General features: G+C 40.9%; 1 protein-coding gene across 5 annotated transcripts in view; it reads left to right on the forward strand.

Moving 5' to 3' along the window:
- RPTOR (regulatory associated protein of MTOR complex 1) overlaps positions 1-25,122 on the forward strand; it is a 516,265-nt gene that overhangs the window by 242,121 nt on the left and 249,022 nt on the right. For 4 of the 5 annotated variants that reach the window (XM_077166178.1, XM_077166180.1, XM_077166179.1 and 1 more), the window contains one exon: positions 14,549-14,695. In XM_077166178.1, coding sequence (XP_077022293.1) covers positions 14,549-14,695 — 147 coding nt within the window. Of the gene's footprint in view, positions 1-2,195; positions 3,709-14,548; positions 14,696-25,122 lie in introns of those variants that run through there. The other variant, XM_077166182.1, reaches the window with a different exon arrangement.

The raw sequence follows: 25,122 nt of genomic DNA on the forward strand, positions 1-25,122 counted from the left end.
CTATTTCCCTTTTCAGTGTTTGCAGTGTATTCCTCACGTATTTTGGGGCATTCTGGTTCAGTGCGTAAATATTTATGATTGTTATGTCTTCTTGTTTAATTGTTCCTCTTATTAGTATATAGTGTCCTTCTTTGTCTCTTTTAACTGTTTTACATTTGAAGTCTAATTTGTTGGATATTAGTATAGCCACTCCTGCTCTTTTCTGGTTGTTATTTGCATGAAATATCTTTTCCCAACCTTTCACTTTCAACCTATGTTTATCTTTGGGTTAAGATGTGTTTCCTGTAGACAGCATATAAAAGGATCCTGTTTTTTAATCCATTCTGCCAGTCTATGTCTTTTGATTGGGGAATTCAGTCCATTAACATTTAGTGTTATTACTGTTTGGATAATATTTTCCTCTACCATTTTGCCTTTTGTATTATATATATCATATCTGACTTTCCTTCTTTCTACACTCTTCTCCATACCTCTCTCTTCTGTCTTTTTGTATCTGACTCTAGTGCTCCCTTTAGTATTTCTTGCAGAGCTGGTCTCTTGGTCACAAATTCTCTCAGTGACTTTTTGTCTGAGAATGTTTTAATTCCTCCCTCATTTTTGAAGGACAATTTTGCTGGATATAGGAGTCTTGGTTGGCAGTTTTTCTCTTTTAGTAATTTAAATATATCATCTCACTGTCTTCTAGCTTCCATGGTTTCTGCTGAGAAATCTACACATAGTCTTATTGGGTTTCCCTTGTATGTGATGGATTGTTTTTCTCTTGCTGCTTTCAAGATCCTCTCTTTCTCTTTGACCTCTGACATTCTAACTGGTAAGTGTCTTGGAGAACACCTATTTGGGTCTAATCTCTTTGGGGTGCGCTGCACTTCTTGGATCTGTATTTTTAGGTCTTTCATAAGAGTTGGGAAATTTTCAGTGATAATTTCTTCCATTAGTTTTTCTCCTCCTTTTCCCTTCTCTTCTCCTTCTGGGACACCCACAACACGTATATTTGTGCGGTTCATATTGTCCTTGAGTTCCCTGATCCCCTGTTCAAATTTTTCCATTCTTTTCCCTATAGTTTCTGTTTCTTTTTGGAATTCAGATGTTCCATCCTCCAAATCACTAATTCTATCTTCTGTCTCTTTAAATCTATCATTGTAGGTATCCATTGTTTTTTCCATCTTTTCTACTTTATCCTTCACTTCCATAAGCTCTGTGATTTGTTTTTTCAGTTTTTCTGTTTCTTCTTTTTGTTCAACCCATGTCTTCTTCATGTCCTCCCTCAATTTATCGATTTTGTTTTTGAAGAGGTTTTCCATTTCTGTTCGTATATTCAGCATTAGTTGTTTCAGCTCCTGTATCTCATTTGAACTATTAGTTTGTTCCTTTGACTGGGCCATATTTTCAATTTTCTGAGCGTGATCCGTTATCTTTTGCTGGCGTCTGGGCATTTAGTCAGATTTCCCTGGGTGTTGGACCCAACAGGTTGAAAGATTTTTCTGTGAAATCTCTGGGTTCTGTTTTTCTTATCCTGCGCAGTAGGTGGCGCTCGTGGCACACGTTTGTCTGCGTGTTCCACCAATAAAAGGTGTTGTGGGTCCTTTAACTTTGGAAAACTCTCGCCGTGGGGGAGGTTCGCCAGCCGAAGCGGCTTGGAAGAGTGCCAGCCGGCCCGGGGGTCTGAACGCGCGGAGGATTGCTGGCCGCCACAGCCCGGGAGAGCGCCCGACCGAATTTCCTAGTCGGCCTGGGGTGCCAAGTTTGGCGGGAGGGCGCCAGCCGCCGCAGCCCGGGAGAGTGCACCGTGCCCAGCTGGACCGGGGAGTCACGTGTTTGGAAGGGACCCCCCCGGTCACCGTTCTCCGCGGTCTGGGGATTTCCGACCCAACTCTCTCTGTTGGTCTAGGGGGCCTTGCGTGGTGGGCACGCCAGCCACCGCGGCCCAAGGGGACCGCCTGCCCAATTCTGCCAGCTGGCCTGGAAAGGAGGAAGAGAGGGAGTCCGGCCACTTGCCGTCCCACCCGGGAAAGCCCGCACCCCTCGGCAATGTCACTGGAGCTGGTTCTCCCAGACAGTCAGCCGTTCCAGGATGGGGTACGCCATCCCTTTGATCTCCATCATGACTCCGGGAGCTGCTCTTTATCGTCTCCACTCCCCCAGTAGCTGTTCGCGCTCGGGCACTGCTTCCTCTGCCACGCCTCTCAAAGCTCGACAAACTTCTATATATATGTTTTACATGTGAGTTAAACTCATAATTGTAAGCATCAGTTACCATCACATGCTCTTGGTGTCCGTGTAAGTGAGGCAGGGCCAAGGTTGGGCACCCACTGACAGGCTTCAGCTTATTTTCTTGGGAGGAACAAAAATCTGATACTGACTTCCTTTACTTCTTTCTAAAACTGAAGTGAAAGCCGTGTAGCTGCATGCCCTTTAGGCCAGGATAATACAGCAGTCTTTCTAAAAGTTCCCAAACACCTGTTTACAAACCTCACACTGCATCATCAGATCAAAAAGAGATAAGCCGAATCTTTTTGTTTTTTTCATTAAGCTCAAGAAAGAGGCTTGTTCTTATCTTACATGTGTGGATTAGTTTTCTGTGATTTACCAGGTATGATTCATTGGCCTCTGTACACGTTGATTCCTGGCTGTGGCAATACCAAACAGTGGCCTCACAGGGTGATGGACGCCATCTACCCAGAAGCGCTCCCTTTCTCTGCTCTCAGCCATACCACTCCAGTTCTACTTGATAACTTCTAGGCAGATGGGAGGTATTGGGGGATTCTTAGTTTGTAGAGGCAGATTTAAAATTGGGCCCTCGAAACATTAATCTGAGAGGTGAATTTGCAATTAGGGAGGGCATGTCAGTCAGGAGGCTGACAGAGGCAGGAGGCCCACAGAGACAGAAGACCAGAGAGCCTTAGTTCTTGCCAGTGGAGAGACAAAACAAGGGATGCCTGTTGAGGCACAGCTGATGAGGGCATGGGGCAGTGCAGCTTCCAGCTGAACCGGGCTGTAGAGGCAGGCCAGCCCATGTGTTGTTAACCTCTGAGCCACATTCCCTCCTGAGTCACATGGAATGTACCTCCTTGTAGTTCTCAGGTTCAATAAAAAGCGTATCTTAAAGGACGTAGCACAAAGCACATGCCCCATGAGTGGAAGAAGGAAGGAGAATCAGCTGCACGAATACTAGCAAGAAACGAGAAAAGTGGGAAGGCCTGCCCGCGTTTGTTTCCAAGACTTTGGCCCTTTTCTAACACCGCTAGTTTTTTATGGTAGTTTTTTTTTCCTTTCATCAAATGTTAGAAATTCAGAAAACTTTCAAATAAAATTGTATTGTATTAAACACTATAAAATAGACACCCCCTTTTACTCCATTCTCTGTTGGTAGAAAATCCGTGTATTTGTCACAGATTGGGGACCACTGTTCTAGAACTTGTTATAGGATCCTGACTCTTGTGCTCATTGTATTCCTCAGTTAAAAACAAACTATAAAATAGATGTGTGTGCTGATATCCCTGTTGTCCCCTTCAGTGTTGTCAGGGCCTATTGGAATTAAGAAATTGGGTTGCTGTTACCCTTTGATCCACCACGTGATAATCCTACAGTATCAGTAAGGAAAAATGCTGACCAGGTTCCTTTCAGGTTGCTTTTAGGACCTACTGAAAATAACTGATAATTGGGTCACCAGTTGAGAAACAGATAAAGCTCCTTTCTGTTCAGCATCAGGTAAGTGAATGTGTAAAATACTTCTTAAAGAGGGGATTACACAGCCAGCTCATTCAGAAAACATGGGAAATAACAGGAATAATACCAATATTATTAGCAATTATACTGTCATGGAATCTGAAAGTTGGAAGAGTCCTATGAGGCCTCTGGTCCATTATCCTTCTCCATGAGGGATTCTTCATTGCAGAATATTTCAAAGAGGATGGATGGCCATCCTGCTGCTTTTTGAATACTGCTTGAACATTTCTGCATGGCTTTCCCTTTCAGCCCCACATCCAAACCTGGCATAGCAGAGAAGACCTTGTGTGACCTGGTTCTGCATGCCTTCCCAGCAGCCTTTCCGGTCTGCTATCCCAGCCTGTGCTCCAGCCTGGAGCATCGACCTGCCCCAGCCTCCTTTCTCTGCACTGACTCCTGTTAATTCTTTGAGACTGTGTAGAATTACTTCCTTTCCTCTGGCTGCCTTTCTTCCCCAGATCAGGCCAAGAACAGCTCTCAGGTGTGATTCCTTACCCCTCTGCCACCCTGGCCATGCTGTTTATCTCCCTATTTTGTCATCTCTCTGTTTGTATTCCTTGATTGGTTTGTGAGCCCTTACATCCAGCTTTTTATTCCACTGCTTGGTACCATACCTGGGCAGGACCAGAATAATGGATGACCTGGCTAAGAATCCACCTGAATTTGCAACCAGGTAGATGTGGAGGCAAAAAGAAAGAAGGTGGCGACATTTACTAATGGGAGTTTAAGTTCATCGATGAAAATTGGGAATACAAAGAAGGGCACAGTCGTTGTTTGGCTGAATGTGTGGAGTAAGAAGAACAGAACAGGCCCTTCGGTGTTTAGGAGAAGGTAGATGGGAAGGTGCCTAAAAAGGAATTTTTGAAAACTTCTCTGAGGTGGCCAGAGGCCTAGGAGAAGGGCTGCACAATTGAGGGAAAATCATGCAGATATCAAATGGGACAGGAAGGGTTATACCATTGGGTACAGCATTGGAAGATTTGTTCATATTTTAGTAATTTCTGGCAAGTAGTTGGGAGAGAAGCTAGATTAAAAAAAATGTTTAACTTCTAATTTTCAAGCAATTGTAGACTTAGAGAAGAGTCACAAACTATGCCCTTCGCATCACTTCCCCTTATATTGAACACTGTGTGCTGCTGTGGTCCAGACTTCATCTTTACAGCCTCTGCCAGCTACAGACTACTCCAATCTCAACACTTTTTCCACTAGTGTCCTTTTTCCATACCAGGGTCCAATGCAGGACCTCATGTTGCATTTAGTTCCCACATCTCTTTGGTCTCCTCTGTTCTGTGACCTTCCCTCAGTCTTTACTTATTTTTCATGATCTTGACACTTGCAAGAGTACCTACTGGTCAGGTGTTTTGTAGACTATCCCCCATTTGGGTTTATCTGAATGTTCCTCATGATTAGATCTAGGTTATGAAACTTTGGAAAGAATTAGCACAGAGGTGGTGACTTCTTCCCTTCCCAATTCACCATGAGGAGGGCACAGGTTTTGGTGATTCTTATCCTGGCAGTATCAACGTCCATCACTCACTAGGCCACGTGTTTCTCCATTGTAAAGTTACTATTTGCTCCTTTGTAATTAATATATATTTGGGGGGAGATATTTTGGGACTATCCAAATATGCTGTTTCTCCTTAAAATTTTACCTTTCATTTTAGCATTCATCAGTATATCTTGCCTGAAGCAATTTTGCAGTGGTGTTCTAAGGTGCTGTTCTAAGGGTATAATGTTTAATATGTTTTTAAAAATATTTTTATTGTAAACAACAAACATACAAATAGTCTTGATATACAAACATTCTTCACATAGTTACAATCAGTGTTTCACAATATCATCACATACTTGTGTATTCATCACCATGGTCATTTTTTTTTAACATTTACATCTCTCCAGCAAAATAAAGAAAAAAAAAAAAACTCATACATGCCATATCCCTTACCCCTTCCTCTCATTAACCACTAGTGTTTCAATCTACTCAAGTTATTTTAACCTTTGTTTCTCTATTATTTATTTCTTATCCATATTTTTTACTCATCTGTCCATACTGTAGATAAAAGAAGCATCAGACACAAGGTTTTCACGATCACACAGTCACATTGCAAGAGCTATATCATTATACAGTCATCTTCAAGAAACATGACTACTGGAGCACAGCTCTACAGTTTCAGGTACTACCCTCTAGCCACTCTAATACACCATAAACTAAAAAAGGTATATCTGTAGAATGCATAAGGATAACGTCTCAGACTCTGTTTGATATCTCTCTGCCACTGAAACTTTATTTTGTCTCATTTCTCTCTTCCCCCTTTTGGTCAAGAAGGTTTTCATAATCCCAAGATGCTGGGTCCTGGCTCCTGCTAGGATTTCTGTCCCATGTTGCCAGGGAGATTTACACCCCTGGGAATCATGTGCCTCATAGCTGGAGAGGGCAGTGAGTTCACTTGCTGTGTTGGCTTAAAGAGAGAGAAGCCACATCTGAGCAACAAAAGAAGTTCTCTGGGTGTGACTCTTAGGCCTAATTTTAATTAGGCTTAGCCTGTCCTTTGCAGGAATAAGTTTCATAGGGTCAAACCCCAAGACTGAGGGCTCGGCCTGTTGATTTGGTTGTCCCCACTGCTTGAGAGAATATTAAAAATTCTCCAAATGGGAAAGTTGAATTCTACCCCCCCCCCCTTCTTCCCAGTCCCCCAATGGGGTCTTTGCAAATACTTCTTTATGCACTGTTCAGATCACTCTGGGATTTATTGGGGCATCACACTAACCTGAACAAACCAACAAAATCTCATGCCCTATTCAAAGTTCCATGCTTGTGGTGGTCAGTTAAATTGTTCATATAAGTTAAATTAGGAAATGCACTAGTCAAAATATAAATTTTGTACCAAATAAACATTTTTTTTTTGGTTTAGTCTCACACAGAAATTGAAGTTTTAAAATGTGAACAATATCATCCTTTATCCTGTATTCTGATATACCTCTATCCAGATAGCTTTATTCATATCTCTACTTGATGTCTGATCTATCTTCCAACTTTTTAAATGGTTCCTATATGGGGTGCTGCTGACTTTCATAGCTTCAGAGCTCTAACGCTGAGTCTCAGGTGTCACATATACACCCAAAGTTTCTGGGAAAACCAAGTTATATACAAACAGCTGGCTCTGGCCTCCTTTTGACTTGCCTTCATCTTTTTTTTTTTTTTTTAAGGTATTTATTTTGATGTTCTTATTATTCTACATATAGCTAGTGTGAGCTCCTTTAGGCTGGTTTCTTTGTCTTTTTGATGCGTCCCTGTCATTATTTGAATACTCTTTTACTTTCTGGCACCACAAGATGCTCCAGGTTCATCTTGTATTTTCCCTGCCACAGCCCTGGGATTGAACCATATCTCCAAGGTCCTTGGTTCTGTTGGAGGGTGGTACTTAGAAACCAAGATGTAGGCTTTAGGTGTGTGCACTGCTAGTGGAGTGCCAGTGCTTCCAGGCCTCTCAGTGGACAGAGCTAGGAACTATATTCATAGGTTCTCACCCATGCACTCACAAATCCATATTTAATTTTATATCTACAATGTATAGAAACCAGATTTTTGTGAGTAAATGGGAGGAAAGAAACTAGGTGCTAGAGTAATTTTCCAAAAATTTTGATGATATTATAGATAATATAATTTTTAAAAATATTTTTTTCCTCAGGAACGTTATGTTTACAATTTAAAAAATAAAAGGAAGTAGCAATAAGGTGAGGCTGTCCATTCGGTGATAACTTGAGGAAGGAGCAAGTCTAAGGGGGAGAGGGTGGAGTTTTGTTTTGTTTTTGATGGAGGTAGCATGACTATGTTTGTAGCTAGCAGAGAAATCAGGGAAGAGAGATTGAAGAGAAAGGAAGAGCCCTCTGTGAAGCCTGATGTGTTTGTCACAGGCTGCGCTGCCCTGACACTCCATCTTTTTGGCAGACCCATACTTAGGAGGAATTTTGCATTCAGCCTGTTGCTCTGCTGTATAATTTAAACGGGAAAAACTTTCATGCTTCACTCAACAGGCCAAACCTCTGTTCCACTGTTTCTATCTAATTTTGGTTCCCCAGAAATCCATGAGATGTGCATTACAGAACACCAACTGCCTACAGTTCAGTTAAGCTGTGGGGTTGAACTTTTCTTTGTATTCTGGCTGCCTTTGGGCTTCACAGAGTCGGTGATGATGGTCTGAAGCTAGTGGGCTTTTCTTTTTTTTTGATGTTTAATATAACCAGGCAGGTAAGGAGGATTGTCATGAATAAATTATCAACAACCCATTTCTATTTCTTTGTTTGAAAAGAAAACATGACCTTGAATGTTTTTTTCCTTTCTTTTTTCTTTTTTTTTTCAATGAAAAGGAGGTGCTTTGTTTGGGGGATTCTCTGTACTTGCAGTTTTTGGTGGAGGAGGGACCCAAGCCATTGTCTATAAAGCTCTTGGGGGCTGCAGGCAGCCTCAGTGCTTACCAGAAGCTTTTGCTTCCCTTGGCTTCTGTAGGTGCATTCTGCTGAGGCCCATAGGAATCTTATATTGGAGGCACTTGTGCTCTGGATGCTGTTTTCTGTCTCTCTGCTCTTGCCCCTGCAGACTTGCTCGCTGCAGCCAGGAGCAGCTGTTCTGTGGGCTGCCCTTTCAAGGCATGCAGTGCTGCAGTTCCAGAGTTCAGCATATGAGGTGCTTTCACCCGCAAGGATTAAACACAGAGTGCCCTAGGTAACAGGAGCTCGACAGTCTGCCCAGTATCTTTTTTGCAATGGGAAGTGAAATATGCTCGTCTTTTAATAAGGGCTGGTTCTTGAAGGGCATTTTCCTCAGCGTGGCTTAATAAAATTGATTTTATATGCCCTAAGGAATATAGGCTTCCAAATTGTTGCAGTCTTCACTAACATAACTTATGAATCTAATGTTTCAAGTGAAATTGTCATTCCTCAAAGCCAGCTGTTTTCAACAGGGGGAAATTTTTTTTCCTCAGGGGATATTTGGCCACATCTGGAGACATTTTTAGTTGTTGCAGCAGGATGGGGGGTGGTAGTGCTCCCGGTATCTAATGGGTGGAGGACAGGGATCTGCTTCCTTTCCTGCAGTGCCAGGACGGTCCCCCCAACAGAAAGTCTGTCAGGGTCAGTGGCGTGGGAGAAACCACCCAGAGGGAGGCACAGAGGCAGGCCATTGCTGTGGAGGCACAGGGCTGCACCACAACTGCCTGCCCTGTGTTTTGGGGGTGTGCCAGCCCCTCTCGTCCCTAAACGTCCTAAAGTTAGAGACCTATTCTGAGGGTCCATGGCTTTTTGCCTTGCTACCCTAGGATGAATGTTATGAAATGGGGATGGTTCTGCCTAAACGGGACCATAAGCCTACCTTTAGCTGCCAGCATATCTCAGAAAACTTCCTTGTTTTAATGAATCACCATTAATTAACTGTGTGCCTCAAACGTGAAAATTAACTTTTGATTTTGGCAAATATAAAAAATAGAGCTTGAAAGGCAAGACCTTAGAATATGGTTCTTCTTAGTTTATTTCACCCTCTTTGCTGCCTCTGGGATCTTGCAGACTTGTCCTTAGCAGTGGTTGAGATGGAGCCCCTGCCATTCTGCTGACCACTGGCAGGTGGCACCATTACGCGTGACAGTTGTTCCTTGCTGAGCCAGGAGAGATTATAGGGTATATAGACCCACACGGTATGTTGCCAGTATCTAGAGACGGGGTTCTTTCTCCTCTGAGAGTCGGAAGCCACCCTGGCCCTTCCCTTCTGCAGAGCTATGACAGATAAACAGGTGGCTGGATGGGGAAGATAGAGTGGAGAAAACCTCTGTCCACTCCCTGGGGAGGCACATTATAGTGGTTCCCTACTAGTGTTTTAGGAGGAAATCTTATAAAACATAGCATTTCCTGAAGCATTTTCACTTTTTAATTATATAGGTTATCTGCAACATATGCTCATTGTAAAATGTTAAAGGAATATGGAAGTATATTATGGTAAACCCTGGTGGTTTACCTTTTTCCTCCCTTCTACTAACAGTTTATGTACATTTTGTCATCTTTTTTATTCAAGTAATTTTCATTAGAAAGGATTCAGAAAGATTTCTATTTATAAAAATAAATTAATACAGCACCCCCCCCACACACACACACACACCTTCACCACTCTGGCCAAAGAAAACAACTTCTAGCCATGTGAGATTTAGTCTAAATATGATCTATTTATTCACTTAACAAATATTCGTTGAGTTTTCCTCATGGACGAAGCAGTGTTCATGTGCCAAGGCCATGTGTTCTCCTAACAGAATTTTTGGTTTTTTTCACACCACCAGGATCATATTAAATATAACATTCTAATACTTGTTTTCCAAAACAAGAATAAGCCTTGCATGCCTTTCTGTGTCAGTGTGCATATCTATTCCTGAGCCTTTTCAGTGGCTTTGTGGTGTCCTGTGGGGCAGAGGTGTAGTCCCTGCTCTGATTAGTGATTCCTAACTATTGGGCCCACTAAGATCCAGGGTCAGCAGCTGGGTTAGCCACTCTGCTTTGAGAGTTTTAAAATGGAATCGGTTGTGTCCATGTTATCATCCATGTAGGTCGTCTGAGGCCTCCATGGCAGCCAAAAGATGTAGGGGGCCCAGGCTCCTCCATCCCACTTCTGGGTTATTCCAAGGCAAGGTCCGACGTGGGGCACACAGTCACGTGCCTGCTCTGGGAGAAGAGGGAAGGGGAAGGGAGCACCTGTAATTTCCACACGTCACTTCTGCTCATGTCCCATTGGCCAGAATTTGGTCACAAGGACGCAGTGAGGTGCAAGGGAAACAGGGAGGTGTGGTCCACTGAAGCCTCCCTTTGTAAAGAAGAAGAAGGAAACAGATTTTGGAGTGGCAACTCCTCCCACAGTAGCATTTGGATGGCTGTCTGCTTTTCACTAGTGAACATCCTGAAGCTGACACACACGCATGTTCTAAATACGAATCTGTTGTCTCACATGTTGCACCTTCTTTCTCCTAAAGTTGCTTGTTACTGGTATGTGTTTTTATCTGACTCATTTAATTTTAATGTTAATCTATCTGTCAGTCTTTTACTTAAGGCTTTTGGGCTTTGTAATTTACTCTAAGCTAATAAAATATTTTATTCTGGTTTTTTTTTTTTGACATTTAATTTTTTAATCCATCATAAGTTTTTTGCATATGGAGTCTCAGATAGCAATATCAAGTGGTTCGTTAGATGTTCCAGCATCACTTACTGAATTGTTCATTCTTTATTCACTGATTTAAACTGCCGCCTTTATCACAATGATATATGTGGATTTATTTCAGGACTTCTTTGCTGTTGATTTGCTTATCTCTCTCTCACTAACACCACCTTGTAATTACCATAGATTTATTGTATATTTCATATCTGGTAATATGAGTCCCTACTCATAATTCTTTATTAAATTTTTTTTCTATTAGTGTGAGTTTCTCTTCCACGCTAACTTTAGAATCAGCTTGTCAGATTCCATTAAAGAAAAAGATCCTGCTGGTATTTTGATTGGGGTTGGGTTGACTTTTGTAGATTGATTAGGGAAGAAACGATGTCTTTAGACTCCTTCAGTGCGAATTTAGAGAGAGTGTTTCTAAGTGGTCTCTTACAGAGTGTGGTGACAATAAACAGCCAGGCAAATGAGGACAGCTTAACAAGATGAAACAGCATATTACAAGGAGAGTGCAGCCTCTTTCATGACCTACATCTCACACACACACACACCCTGGGTTCTTAGGCCATCTTGTACTTCTTGGGCTACAGTTCACATCCAAGCACTGGGCTGTGTATCCCAAGGAGTTCTCTGCCAGCCTCCATGGTGCCTTCCCTGGCCTTGTTGGGTTGTCTTGTCTTCCGTCCTTTTTCCCTGCTGAGTTATAAGTAAACCTCTGGGCAGTACCAGAGGCAATGTCTGTAGCTCAGCTGTTAGGGGAAATGCCACACTTTTACTTTTAAGAATACCGAATTTGATTTCTGCCAGTTTCACCACTTATGCTACCACTGCCCGAGAAAAAGTAAGTAAAAGCATATGGAGAACGGTTTAAAAAGTGTTTCTCTTTGAGTGAAGTATTTAAGCCTTTTTTCTTGTGTGATGAGGACCACTTTTCTCTCCATTGGTCCCCGCAAGACTGTCCAGGGGCAGAACAGTACTGTGTGTCCACAAACCATTTTCCTCTGTGAGTCAGTGTTATTAGTAAGAAATTATTATTCTGTGACTTGAAAAAATTTAGACAGCCGAATCACTAGACTAGTGTGATTTTTAAGAACTTGTAGAGGCTGAAGTGCCCGTGGGCATCTCTGAAATGAAAGTTCCAATGGGGAAAGACATGGCAATTGGAGAATCCAAGCAAGTCCTCAGGAGCTTAGCTTCTTCAGGGACGAGGCGCATATTGTGAGATAAGCACCCAGTGGAGGTCGCACTGGTTTTAGGAGACAGCGAAGGTCGACTAGCAGAACACTGAGGGAAATCCCCCAGTGGGAACGAGCCCATTTTATAAGGCAACTGTGAGCCGCTGAGCCTGGCAGCAGCTACCAGCATAAACTTTGACATGTCCTGTCCTTAGCACTACTGGAGTAAAACATTTATGAATAGATGTGTGTAATCCTAGTTTGCTGTTATTATTGCCCGAGGATGTTTTAGACAACCAGGCCTGGAGTGTGAGGTCTTCTTCAGGGTGTCTGGTGCCCCTGAGCATGCAGCTGCTGGCCCTGTGTGGGGACCCTTAGCCCAGGGAAAGGAGAAGTCGAATGCCACAGAAGATGCAGGGACTCCTTAGTCAGATTCGGTGGCAGAAGAGATGTCCAGGACAAGTCACTGCCGAGGAAGACAAAAGATCAAATAAGGAAGGGCTGGTGGATCCCCAAGATGTGATAGGGGCTCTGTTGAGAAGCCCGTTTCCTCTCACCTGTGCTGCCAAATGTCTACTGGGTCACTGTGGACCCAGCTTCTGTTATCTTTTCCGTAAGACAAATTGATTTCTCAAAGTCCCCCTTGATCCACAGGTGTCAGGCATGATCCGTGCTCTAATCTAGTCCAGTAACTCACAGATTAGCGGTTAAATAAATATGAAATTGGTATTTATTTTAAGTACCCTGTTCAGTTTCCCTTATGCTTAGGTGATGTGCTGCCCTTTCTGAGCCCTTTGACTCTGTATTCCAGCCTTGAACAAATGCTTTCTGAGGCCACCCCCCCAAGCCGAGTTTATAGCATTATATTAACAGAGTGAGCATTTATTTTGTAACAGTTCTGTGACTGGCCTGTAACAGAACCTTAATCCCTGAGCCTCCTCCCCACAGAAAAGTCTCTTGGAATAAGAAACTTACATGGCACTTTTCCTGCCTTGGTCACCAACCTGTATCTCCCCACTTGCACCTACCCTCATCCTCCTGATCCCTCGGGGTTCCAAGCTCCAGGGTGTAAGGACAGCCCCTGGTTTTGCTTAGGTTTTCATCCTTGGCTTCTCACCAAGTGCTGATGATTTGATAGGTTCTGTTTGCGGTCAACTGGCTTGAATGTGTGGCTAGCTCTACGGAGTATTGATTTGAGACAGGGAGACCCATGAGGGCCTCCTTTCCTTTTTGTCCACCCTGGGTCGGGGGTTGGAGCTCAGGTTCCAGGCACATTTATGGGCTGGGAGGACAGAGTGGAAGGTGTGTGGTTCCCAAGCTAATGCTCTGAGCACGAAGGCAGCACCACTCTCTTCCCGGTCTCCTGCAACCCCAGCTCCCAGGCCTGTCCTGACCTGCCTGTACTTCCCTTCTTGATCACCAGGCCGGCCTTCCAGGACAGGTGCCCCTCACCCCACCCTACCGGAGACCTTTGACCTTTCCCTGCCGTTTTCCCCTTTCTGTTTTTTATTCTTCCGGTCTCTGCCAGCTGCTTTCCCTGCAACCTTTGCAACATTTTTATTTAATCTTGAGAAACAACTAAAGTTTTGTAAGATGATCAATCTGTTGTCTTCAAATATTCATAACTGAGCAGCATGAATTCCAGAATAACAAAGTTCTCATTACAGACATGTACAATGTGTAGAAATTACCACCATATTCAAATTGAAATTGGAGTGACTGAATGTTCTTTGAATATCCTTTCATGCTGGACAGAACCCCATTTTAAATAGTATTTGTTAAAATACCTTGGGCATGTGAGTGCAGGTTTGTGTTGTCTGAGAATGTAAATCAAGGTGGCTATTAGACGTGACCACTGTTCTCTTGGGGCAAGCCGTTAGGAATGAATGGGGCTCTCTGAAAGGGGCATGGAGAAAAATGCCCTTTAAAGTCCACAAATAAGCAAAAAGTGGCATCATTCGCTTTTGAAAATTAGGCTAAGAATAATGAAATGTTTTATTTACTAGCTTCCAAATAAAATATTTAAAATTACATCGAGCACATTATATCAGTACCAAATTCTCATTATTTAGCTCTTAATTATGATAATTTAGGGATTCGAAGGGAAGAAGACAGCTGAAATGAAAAAAGGGACTATACACTGGCAGATATATGGTCCGTGGGAGACGCCATTCAGGACGAGATCCAGGGATCAGGCATTGCTAGCTGCTGCTCGGTGACCAGCATGTGCCGTGAACATAGGCTGTGAGGCACCGGGCATAAGCAACTTGTATGTTGTAACTTTCTATAAGTAAAATTGATAATAGGGATTAATGATGCGTTCTTAGTGAGGGAATAGTGGGTTAAAATTCACTTAGTTTATTGTTTGCCTTTTTAAAGAGGCCTGGGAGTAGAAACTACAGATGGTAGGTCTCAAGGTATATAAGTAATAAATGGACACTTTGTCTTTGTTTTCCAGAACTACACTCAGTACATTCCTCTGTCTATATACGATCTCCAGACTTGGATGGGCAGCCCGTCAATATTCGTCTATGACTGCTCCAACGCTGGCCTTATCGTCAAGTCCTTCAAGCAGTTTGCACTGCAGCGGGAGCAGGAGCTGGAGGTGAGGCACTCTGCAGCAGAAGGGCCCGGTGGTTTTCCTGGGATGGGGGCGAGCAGGACATTCTCCAGTGCTTCCTTCAGTCTTGGAGTGGAGAAGTACTCAAGTGCTGAGGGAAAGATGGCATATTTGATGACAAAGAACTGAGCAAGTGCTCTGTGCAGGCTTGCAGCCTCATTTTGTAGCTCGTTTTACTCATCGCCATTTTTAATCTGAACAGTAATTAAATGATACTGTTAATAGGAGCTGACTTGTGCCCAGGCCGTGTCTACCTCTAAAATAAATGTTAGAATAAGCTAGACACATTTATTTTACAAGAAATGGTCAATGTCCAGGCACAGTCTTCATTTCCATTAACATTTTTTTTTATTTCCCCAGTTTCATTTGTGTGTGTTTGTGTTAAAAATACCCCACAAAGCTAAATGACAGAGAAAAAACAAAACAGCTACCATTGTAGCTACTATTAAAAGACTTGGGGAAGTAACTGATAATGAAGAAGCATTTCCTGGGTTGTTTTAATTAATATTTGATGTTTGAATTAAACAGTGAATTCTAAAGAGAAATTGAAAAGGCATTTTCAATTAAGAGGCCTCCATCCTGTGGCCTGCATAACAGTGTCAGAATAAAATATTCTGCAGCCTCAAGGGGATCATGAATTCCAGTTGGTTTCAATGTAGGACATTCTTAATTCAGGACAAAAATCTGTCCTGAGTACATCCCTCAAGTCTTTTTGGATAAAATCAGTTATATATATATTTTTTCTTTTATTATTATTTTTTTCTATCACATTTCATCAGACAATATTGCTGAAATAATTAGCAACAAAATTTAAAATTCTCTTTGGTAGAATTTAAAGCATTTTTGCTGTTTAATATTTTATATTTATGACTTGCCCTTATGCTGAACATAGGATAACACTGCCTGATAAAATAATGTCCTTTTTCCTTGAAAATGGAAGCATGCACCTCAAGTTATTTTTTTTGCATTCTATAATAAAAGAGGAGAAAGATCACATTTTGTATCATCAAATTTTTACCTGGCTTTTTGGCACTTCATTCAGGTTTACTCAGACAATGGATTATCTAATAGAGCACAAAGAAAACTCAGGCACTGAGAAATAATTTGCCTTTCCTCAGATCAAGTAATAAATACTGTAAAAAAAACTTTTTACATTAATAATATGTAAATAAAAATGCCAAAAATCCCGCCTGATTTTTATGCCTGATTTATGAGCCTTAGGATAGTTAAGGGGAAGACCAATACATCAGCCTAAGTTAATTAAAACATGTTAAATATAGAACCTTTTCCATTCAGCAGAAGACAATTTCTAACTCAGGCACAGGATGAAATGTTTACCTTCCAGCACTTTGAGTTTCTGCTCAGTCTCTTCTGTGTGTGTCTCTGTATATTGCCAAGGATTAGTCAGCCTAAGATGCTGTTCATTTCATTGCGTGCAGTGAAGGAGATCTGCATGCATCTATATTTTGGGAAAAACATTTAATTTACTAACTTAATTCCTCAGGGAGGAATCCAAATGAAAAAAAATTTATTTGGAGTTGCACATAGATGGCAATGCAAAATTTATAACAATTTATAATTAGCTATGATTTTTATCTTTGTCCTTTTTTTAATTACAATGTAGATAAATCTTGTGGTTTTCCATTATACTTGCTATAAGTAGCTATTGTTCTGTTGGTCTCTTGCTTAAACAGCGGAAATTAAAATGTTAAAATTGGCTCCCAGCTAATATCTAAATGTTCATTTTATCACTTTACCATCCACCGTAGAATCTGCATTCCTCCATGCCCTCTTAGGTTTCTTCTTTTTAAAAAATTCTTTCCCTCTCTACAGTTGGCCAAGTCCTTTGTAAATTTGTAATACATTTGCATATATTTTATTGGGTAGATGATAATATGATCTGAAAGAAATTGGCACGTAAATGGCTTATGCAGTGCTTAAAAAAATAAGAGTAAAAATGATTACATATAATGCATGAAAATCATTACTTGAACCAGAAAGTCTCCAAGTAATAAACATGAACTCAAATATGAGTGACATAAATTTTCTAAGATGATTTTTAGCTCTCGTATTCTTAGAAGCACAGTTCTCATCAAGGACCAGGAGGCTTCCTTATTGAGCACTCCCATCTCAAAGGACAGTTGGAGGTAAAGAAGAGGAAGACTTCACACAAGCACAGCATACATTGCTCCATGCGCCTGAAACTTCCTCAAAGCCAGAAAAATGCAGTCTGTCACTCGGTAGCGCTCTGACATTTTTTATTCTATTATATTGTTTTGTAATTTGAAAATCAAGGAGAAGTGATTTGAAAGAGTTGTAAGTGAAAAAGTTTCCAAATTTCTCTGCTTTCAGTGTTCTCTTTTTTTTTTTTTTTTTTTTTACATGGGCAGGCATCAGGAATCAAACCCGGGTCCTTGGGCATGGCAGGCAAGCATTCTTGCCTGCTGAGCCACCGTGGCCCACCCTTCAGTGTTCTTTTTAAGATAAATATTTTTATTTCCCCCATATTAGTTTATGCTATGGTTTAAACTAATCAAATGTATAGAGGACTTAGGATGAGTAACGGTAGTTCCTGGCCCCCAAACTCCCCACATGAAGCTCTGCTGCCAAAGGGAACCACCTTTAACTGTCTATGCTTTAGTTCTTCTAGGGAATATCTCCATATTTGTAATTAATATGCTTATACTACTATTTCTTGATTCATAAATCTTAGATTATGAAATCTGTGGGGTTTTTTGGTATGATACAAGCCAGAAACAGCTGCCAGGTGTAATTTCTCTTTAAAAAATTGGGGAGACAATATAGAACTCTGAAAATGAGGGATCTGTTAAATGATGGTTTTAATTAATATTTGACGTTTGAATTCAATAGTGAATTCTGAAGAGAAAATGAAGAGATGTGTCACTATCTTCCCCTACCTCCCCAATGCCATTTAGTTATATCACTATTTTTGCTTTTTCTGTACTTCATAACCTTTGCAATTTTGAATCACATCCCTATGCTTTTATTTCTAGTTTCATCAACATTCATATCTTTGCTTTATAAAATAAAGCTTTAAGCTTCCTTGTACCTTCTTTTCTTCTCCTCTTTCTCAACTTGTATCACCTGCACTTTTACTTCTATAATTGCCTTCTTGAGTTTTCTGACCATAGTTCAGTTCTCTTTTCATTGTATATGGGTTGATTCTTAAAAAATGACAAACAATAAACCTTATTTACTTGATTATGACCATTCATTATTCATTGAATGGCTAAGTAGGGTACCATGATTTCCATTTTTTAAGCAGCTTTTTATTGCTTTTCTTAGAGATTTTCTCTTCTCTTTTTGTATGATATATCTTGAACATTTCCTTGGTTTTCAAATTCTCAAGGATGGTAGCAAATCTCAGAATATGCCCTTTACCTGAAACATCTTTCCCAGCTCTCTACTGCCACCCTCAGTTGATAGTTCTGTATAGACCTGCTCCACAACTGTCTTCCTTTATAACTCGAATGGGATGTGTCCACTACTTTTCTCCTTTGTTCTGCTGGAGCAAATCCTTAAGTAACATCCCAAGAAGGGATGTATGGAATAGTCTTTCTCAGGCTTTAAACGTTTGCATTTGGAATGCATTCAGCTATAATAATGAAAAAATCTTACTATTTGTTTTGAAACATAGAGCATTTTGTCTTGTTCACTTATAAGATCTCTAAGGTAAATTTTACCTATTCAGCAATGCCATCAAACACCCAGGCTGTTTAAATCTTTCCACTATAGCATCCTTTTCTGATTGATATTTTGTTGTTATTGTTGTAGTATGCCCACCACTTAGGGCCAGGAATCTCATCTGTTTTTGAGGCAGAAAGAAATGGAAAAAGGGAAGGGCAGCCACATTTATCTCCCTTATCAGGAAAGCAGACTTCCCTTTTCATTTTATTGGCTGTAGCTGGGTCAAGTGGTTACCCTAGCTATAGTGAAAGGGGGCAGGATGATGGAATTGAGAATGGCTTTTCAGTTATCTGATAATGTGTGTCAGCCATGTTGTATATGTAAAATGTCTTCATTCTAGCCACATATGTTATTGATAGTTTGGGTATAGAATTTCTGACTCTTTCCACTAACAATTACCACAGTTAATACCTGTAGTGTGTAAGTATATATGCTTAAAAAGCCTGCCAACTGGCCTCATTGTAGCTATAATCAAGTATCCAGAGGTACAGCCAGCTACATTCTGCTGAGAACCATAGAATTAGTAGAGTCATAAAGGACAACATACATATTTTGAATTAATTGGAGAGAGACAAAGAAAGAGAATGGAAATATTTTTACAAGAACTTTTATCTTGGATGTTTAATTTTTGTTATGTAAACTAGAAAGAAAGGCTGTGTCTTCAATAAACAGATTCTCTTTGAAATGGTCATTACTAAGTGTTGATCATCAGTTCTGCTTCCAGTGGATATTTCCCACAGACAATTGCAGTTCTAATCTTCCCTGAAGAGGGCTGTAAACCAAGAGTCAAACCTAGATAAGGTTTTCTTTTCCTTTGGAGGCAAGTGAGTTAATGTCCAGTGGTAGAGGGCAGTGATGTCATTTCTTTTGCAGAGAGATCGAGCTCACCTGTGTCTCAGGAAGGCTTGTCCTGGACGTAGCCATTCTTGTTTGGTTTAGGCTTGGAGCATAGGCATGTTCTAATGGCAGCCATGGCATGAGGAGAGGTGGTCTTCCCAAAGCATGGGCTGCTACCACGAGGAATACTCTTGGAGTCAAAACTCAGTCCGTCAATCTGGTGGCATCACTCTTTCCTCTGAACACACCTTTGTGGTTGGCAAGGCTTTTCTCATGGTGTCTCCCATAAATCATGTCTGAACATTTTTGTATGATTTGTCCTCAGCACTGCAGTACCCTTTCTGCAGCACTGAGATGCTTGTCAGACGGGCGCCTGTGCTTATGGCAAAAAACAAGCCTGGTTCTGCAACATGAAGTGCCTGTACCACCCTCCTTTCTGCTTTGAATCCCAAACTGGAACCAATCCATTCGGTATCCTCATATATTGATCACTGTGAATAATCTTATGACCTATTGAAAGTTTGTAACTCTGACAACCATGACTAACATCTGGAATTGTAGGTTTCTTCAAAATGTGTTATATGTTTTTCCCATAGAACTCCAGAATTCATATTTTGAAATCTTACGATTCCTTAGTTGCTGCTGTGGACAAACGCATGGCACTGACATGCATGTGATTCTGTAGCAGAAGCCGATTCTCTGGGCTGTAAAAGTGCCAGAACACCTGCCCGTGACTTCTGGATACCACAGGGTGTTCTTAGGTTATGTGCAGAAAGATGTGCTTCTTGATCACAGTTTGCTGACTTGGAATATGTGTGTGTGAATTTGCAAACATTCTCCATGCACTTGCTACTGGTGACGCGCAAGGCTTCAGCATGCAGGCCTGCTCCCTGCACCTGGAACTCAGGCCTTCCCACCTTGATCTTCCGGTCGTGATGCTGTTTTCTTCTCTCACGTTCCCCTTCTATAATGTCGTTTGTAGGTGGTAGGAAAGGAACGTTATATAATTACTTTATTAATTCTCACCTTCAATTTAAAAATCATTACAGTGATAGTAATTTGTGGGCTTCTAAAAGACATCCTCTTTTCTAAATTCTCTGTTTCCTCCAGTATGAATAATTTTTTTTCTTTTGGTTATTTTGATTAATCTCTCTTATATGCAGGCTTTCTTCAAATATTTAATGATTCCTTGTTTTTTCTCATATTTAAGAATGAAGGACAAAAACTCCTCTGTTGCTCTATGCCCATGGGTAGAAATTATCCGTCTGGAGGCCTTGCCTCATGGAAAGCAGGTGGGCAGCTGACTGCTGCACTGACGCCCCACCAGACATTAGAAGGCAGAGAGCTTTATTATTCTGGGATGCCAGTGACTCACCAGCCACCCTAGTTCTCCCCAGATGCTTCAGTCCCTCTCTTTAGGGCATAGCTAAGGTTTTCAAAAGCAGTGCAGTCTGTCTTCCCTCACCTCAGGAAACCTGCGGTGGAGAAGCACACACACTCAGACATGGAGAGTCTGCAGAAGAGACCTGTGTTTGTGATTTAAGAAGGAATGCTGCCATTCCAGCTATTTTCAGGAGAGTTCACAGCAGGGGGACGGGGCGTGGTCAATCTAAATACAACTGCAGTACTTGAAAACCCCTTTAGTTGGAGTCCACACCACAGTGCTTATAGCTGGGGAGAATAAAGCCACTGATGAAATAATTTAGTGGAGGAGGAATGGCCCTTGGAGTGTCCCAGTTAGCCGTTGTGAACCAGAAATGAAAAAGGTCTGAGAAAGCAGTGCTGAGGAGAGCAGGACTCTGGGGCGCCAGAGCTATTGGTGATAGTGAGAGCTGATGACAGGATACAGGTAGGGGTGGAAAGGACACTGCAGGGAGGAAGTGAGGGGCTGAGCATGCCAGGCCATCCCATGCCTGGGCATGATGTCATGCCACCCCTACTTTTCCCTGCCTCACCCAGCCCTGCAACTCTCCTGCAACTAGCCTCTCTACCTGCTCCTTCCCTGTGGGCCCTTGACCCCATGGCTTCCTCTGTCTGAAGCCTCCTCATCCCTGCTCTGCACACTGGCTTCTTTCCTCCTCAGGTCACAGTCCAAATGCCACCTTCGCTGCAAGGCCACCCTTGCCCTAACTGAACAGCCTTCCCCACCAACCTATTAGGTCCCTGATGTCCCATTCTTCCTCAGAGCAGGTATCACAACTATGTAGTTTTTGGTTTTTTTTTTTTTTCTGTTTTTTTAGGCAGACACCGGGAATCGAACCTGGGTCTCCAGCATGGCAGGCAAGAATTCTGCCTGCAGAGCCACTGTGGCCTAGTCCCTATGTAGTATTTAATATTAATTTATTTGCTTTTATGGTCAGTCTCTGTTACTGGATGGAGGACTCTGTGGATGCGGAAGCAGTGCCTTTTTTCTTCACCATTCTATATCCAAGGACAAGTGTAGTATCTGGCAACCTTAGTATATGGATACCATCACCTTTTATTTGCATGACATTTCATAATTTGTATTCTTGTTACAGTTAAGTCACTCGTCAGTCTCATGAGACAAAATGAGCCCAGTAGATCTTAGCCTTTCATTGCTGCTGTGCTCCCGTGTACCATCCCTTCCTGTGGTTTGTGTGGAATGAGAAGGTTCTTTCCATTGGCAGTTTTTACCGCTACTAGTCCTAGATTTGAAGGCTTTGGAGAAAAGTGATTTCTTTGCATAAAAAAATTTTGGAAAAACCCGCCCCACCCCCCCCCACTCACTGATGGTATTAACTGAAATCTAGAGAATAAAGCACATTTATCCTTATTAGCACACTCATCTTCCAGAGTATAGCTAAAATTCTACTTTCTTCATAAATACTTCCACCAGCCTGAAACCTCCCTCACTGGACTCATAGCACACGTTTTCACATGTCAGTGTGGGAATTACTTAACATTGTGTCGTATCATCTTTTGTTTTTGTGAGCAGCAATTTAAATCTTTTCTGCAAACCTATCAAGAATGTCTTATATGAAGTAGTTGCTCAGGAAATAGTTTTAAATTTGCCTTGATAAATAAATACACATTTGAATAAACTACCTTTACTGATCTTCTTAAGATATATTGATGCTACACTGGGTACATTTGATCTTTGATTGATTTTCATGAAATTTAAAAAGAAACAAAGGACAGGAAATACTATTGACCCAAATTTCACATTACATTCTCTTTATAATTATGATAAAACTGGAAGCTTTTCTGAAATAAGCCCTCTAGCTTTGTCCTCTCCCCTAACTTCATCTATTTTACAATAATGCCAAATTACCTCCTTTACCGTGGGAACCAGGAGCTGTGGTTACCAGCAGGACCACCAATTTGTTCTTATTTGCTCTCCCAGGAAGGTCCTCCACTAAGATCAGAAATAAGGAAAACATGTTTGCTCTCACTGGACTCTTCAGCATTGTATGGGAAGTCCTATTCTGTGCAGTAAGGTGAGGAAAAGAAACAAAATGCATATAGATTGGAAAAGAAAATTTTAAACCATGTCTTTTGAAGATGAAATGATCATCTGTGTTGAAATATCAATCATCAGTTCCTATTAGACAATCTTTGCACACTCCACCTACGATCAGCAGAATGCCTCCTCTCTTCAAGGGCCCATGCAATGTTCATCAAGATAGACCAAATCCTAAATTGTTAAACAAACCTCCACTAATTTCAGATAGCTGAAGTCATACGTGAAGTTTCCTTGACTATAATGGAATCAAACTAGAAATCATTAGGAGAAAGAAATCAGAAAAAATTTCCCCAAAAAATAAACAACACATTCTACATGACACATGGGTAAGAAGTCTCAAATGAAATGAAAAAAAAAAAAAGTACATTGAACTTAATGACAATGAAAATACAACTTATCAAAATTCATCACAAGCAGCTAAAGCAGTGGTGAGAGGGATATTTATAGTGCTAAATGCTTACATTGGAAAAAAAAAAGAAAGGTCTCAAATTAATAGACTTAAGTTCCTAACTCAGGAAACTAGAAAAGAGGAGGAAAATAAACCCAAGGCAATGAGAAGAAAGAAAATAATAAATTTATAACCAGTAATGATTGAAATTGAAAAGAGGGAAACAATAGAGAAAAATCAATGAAGCAAAAAGCTGGTTCTTAGAAAAAAATCAATAAAAGTGATAAATCTCTGGCAAGACTAATAAAGATAAAAGAAGAAAAGAATAGGAATGAAACAGGAATAACTATCTTTCTTGCAGTCTTTAAAAGAATACTAAGGCAATACTGTGACAAACTTCTTCTAAAACCAGAATCCACAAAGATTCAACTAAAATGAAATTGATAATCTGCATAGTCCTATAGCCATCAAAGAATTTGAATTTGTAATTTAAAGCCTTCTCAAAAAGAAATCTCTAGGCCCAGATGGTTTAGTTGGAAAGTTCTTCAAACATTTAAAGAAGAATTATCATGTTTTTACTCAATATTTTCCAGAAAAAAGAAGGAATACTTCCCAAACTCATTTTATGAGATCGGTATTACCCTGATACCAAACCAGACAGTTTAAAGAAAGGGAAAAAAAAGAAAAAAATGCTTCAGACCAATATCTTACACAAACTTAGATGCAAAAATCCTTACCCAAAATATAGCAAATCAGTTCTAGCAATTTATCAATAGAATTATACTCCACAGCTGAGTAGGATTTGTTCCAGATATACAAGGCTAGTTCATTATTCAAAAGTGAATTAATGTAATTCACTATACCAACAGATTAAAGAAGAAAATTTGTATGATCACATCAATTGATACAGAAAAAGCATTTGACAGAATCCAACATCCATTCATGTTAAAAACTGTTAGAAAATAAGGAATAGAGTAGAACTTCTTCGGATTCATAAAAGTCTCTTATAGAAAAAAATCTATAGCTGTTGTTGTACTCATTGGTACACGGGGTTCTGCTACATCAAAGGGCCCCTCTCTTTGACAGGTCCCACCTGTAAACCCACTGTCAAGGGCTCAGCTGTGCATTTCGCCTCCTCCAACACAAACCACTGATGTCCTCCATCACTCACGTTTGAATTCCATACGGTATCATATAGTTATACACTACCTTCAGTGATTTGGCTCATTCACTCATCCATCCATCCATCCATCCATCATCCAAGAAATGTTTTCTCAGCACCCATTGTGTATCAGGAATAATGCTAGACTGATAGAGCAGTAAATAAGTTAGATAGAATCCTTTCACATGTCGTGATACCTGCAGTTCACTTTCAGATAGTTAAGCAAGATAAATAAATGCATTCATTTATACACACACACACAATACACATACATACACATTTAGTTAAATGTGGAGAGGGAAAGAAAATAAGTGGAATGTGGGTAAAATATTAACAAGAATTGTAAGTAAACAGAAAGTATCAGATTTTCAAAGTTCTGTCAACTTTTCTATATGATTATAAGTTGTCAGAATAAAAAGTTAGAAAGTGTTTACTTTCAAGCTTCTGTTTTGCTTGGAAGCAGACAATGAACAAGAAAACCCTATATAATAGGGTTTTATATAATAAATACAGTGAGGAATAAGTGCTATAAAAAAAAATAAAGCAAGATAAGGAAATGAAGAATGGCGTCGGGGAAGCCTGTCTTCAAGGATGACATCTAAGGGATACCTGGATGGCCTGGGAAAGTTAGCCAAGCAGACATTCAGTAGGAGCCCTTTAGAATGAGAGAATGAAATGGACAGAGGCTCCGATGTGGAAGCATGCTGGCTTTTAGGAATGCAGAATGCAGACGAGACCAGTGGAGCCAGAGTGTGAGCCCAGAGAAGAGCTTAGTGAAGTCCCAGAAGGCTTGTCATATAGGACTTCCTAGAACTTGGTTAAGACCTTGGATT

Source organism: Tamandua tetradactyla, chromosome 6 (genome assembly GCF_023851605.1).
Source record: "Tamandua tetradactyla isolate mTamTet1 chromosome 6, mTamTet1.pri, whole genome shotgun sequence".
NCBI lineage: Eukaryota > Metazoa > Chordata > Mammalia > Pilosa > Myrmecophagidae > Tamandua > Tamandua tetradactyla.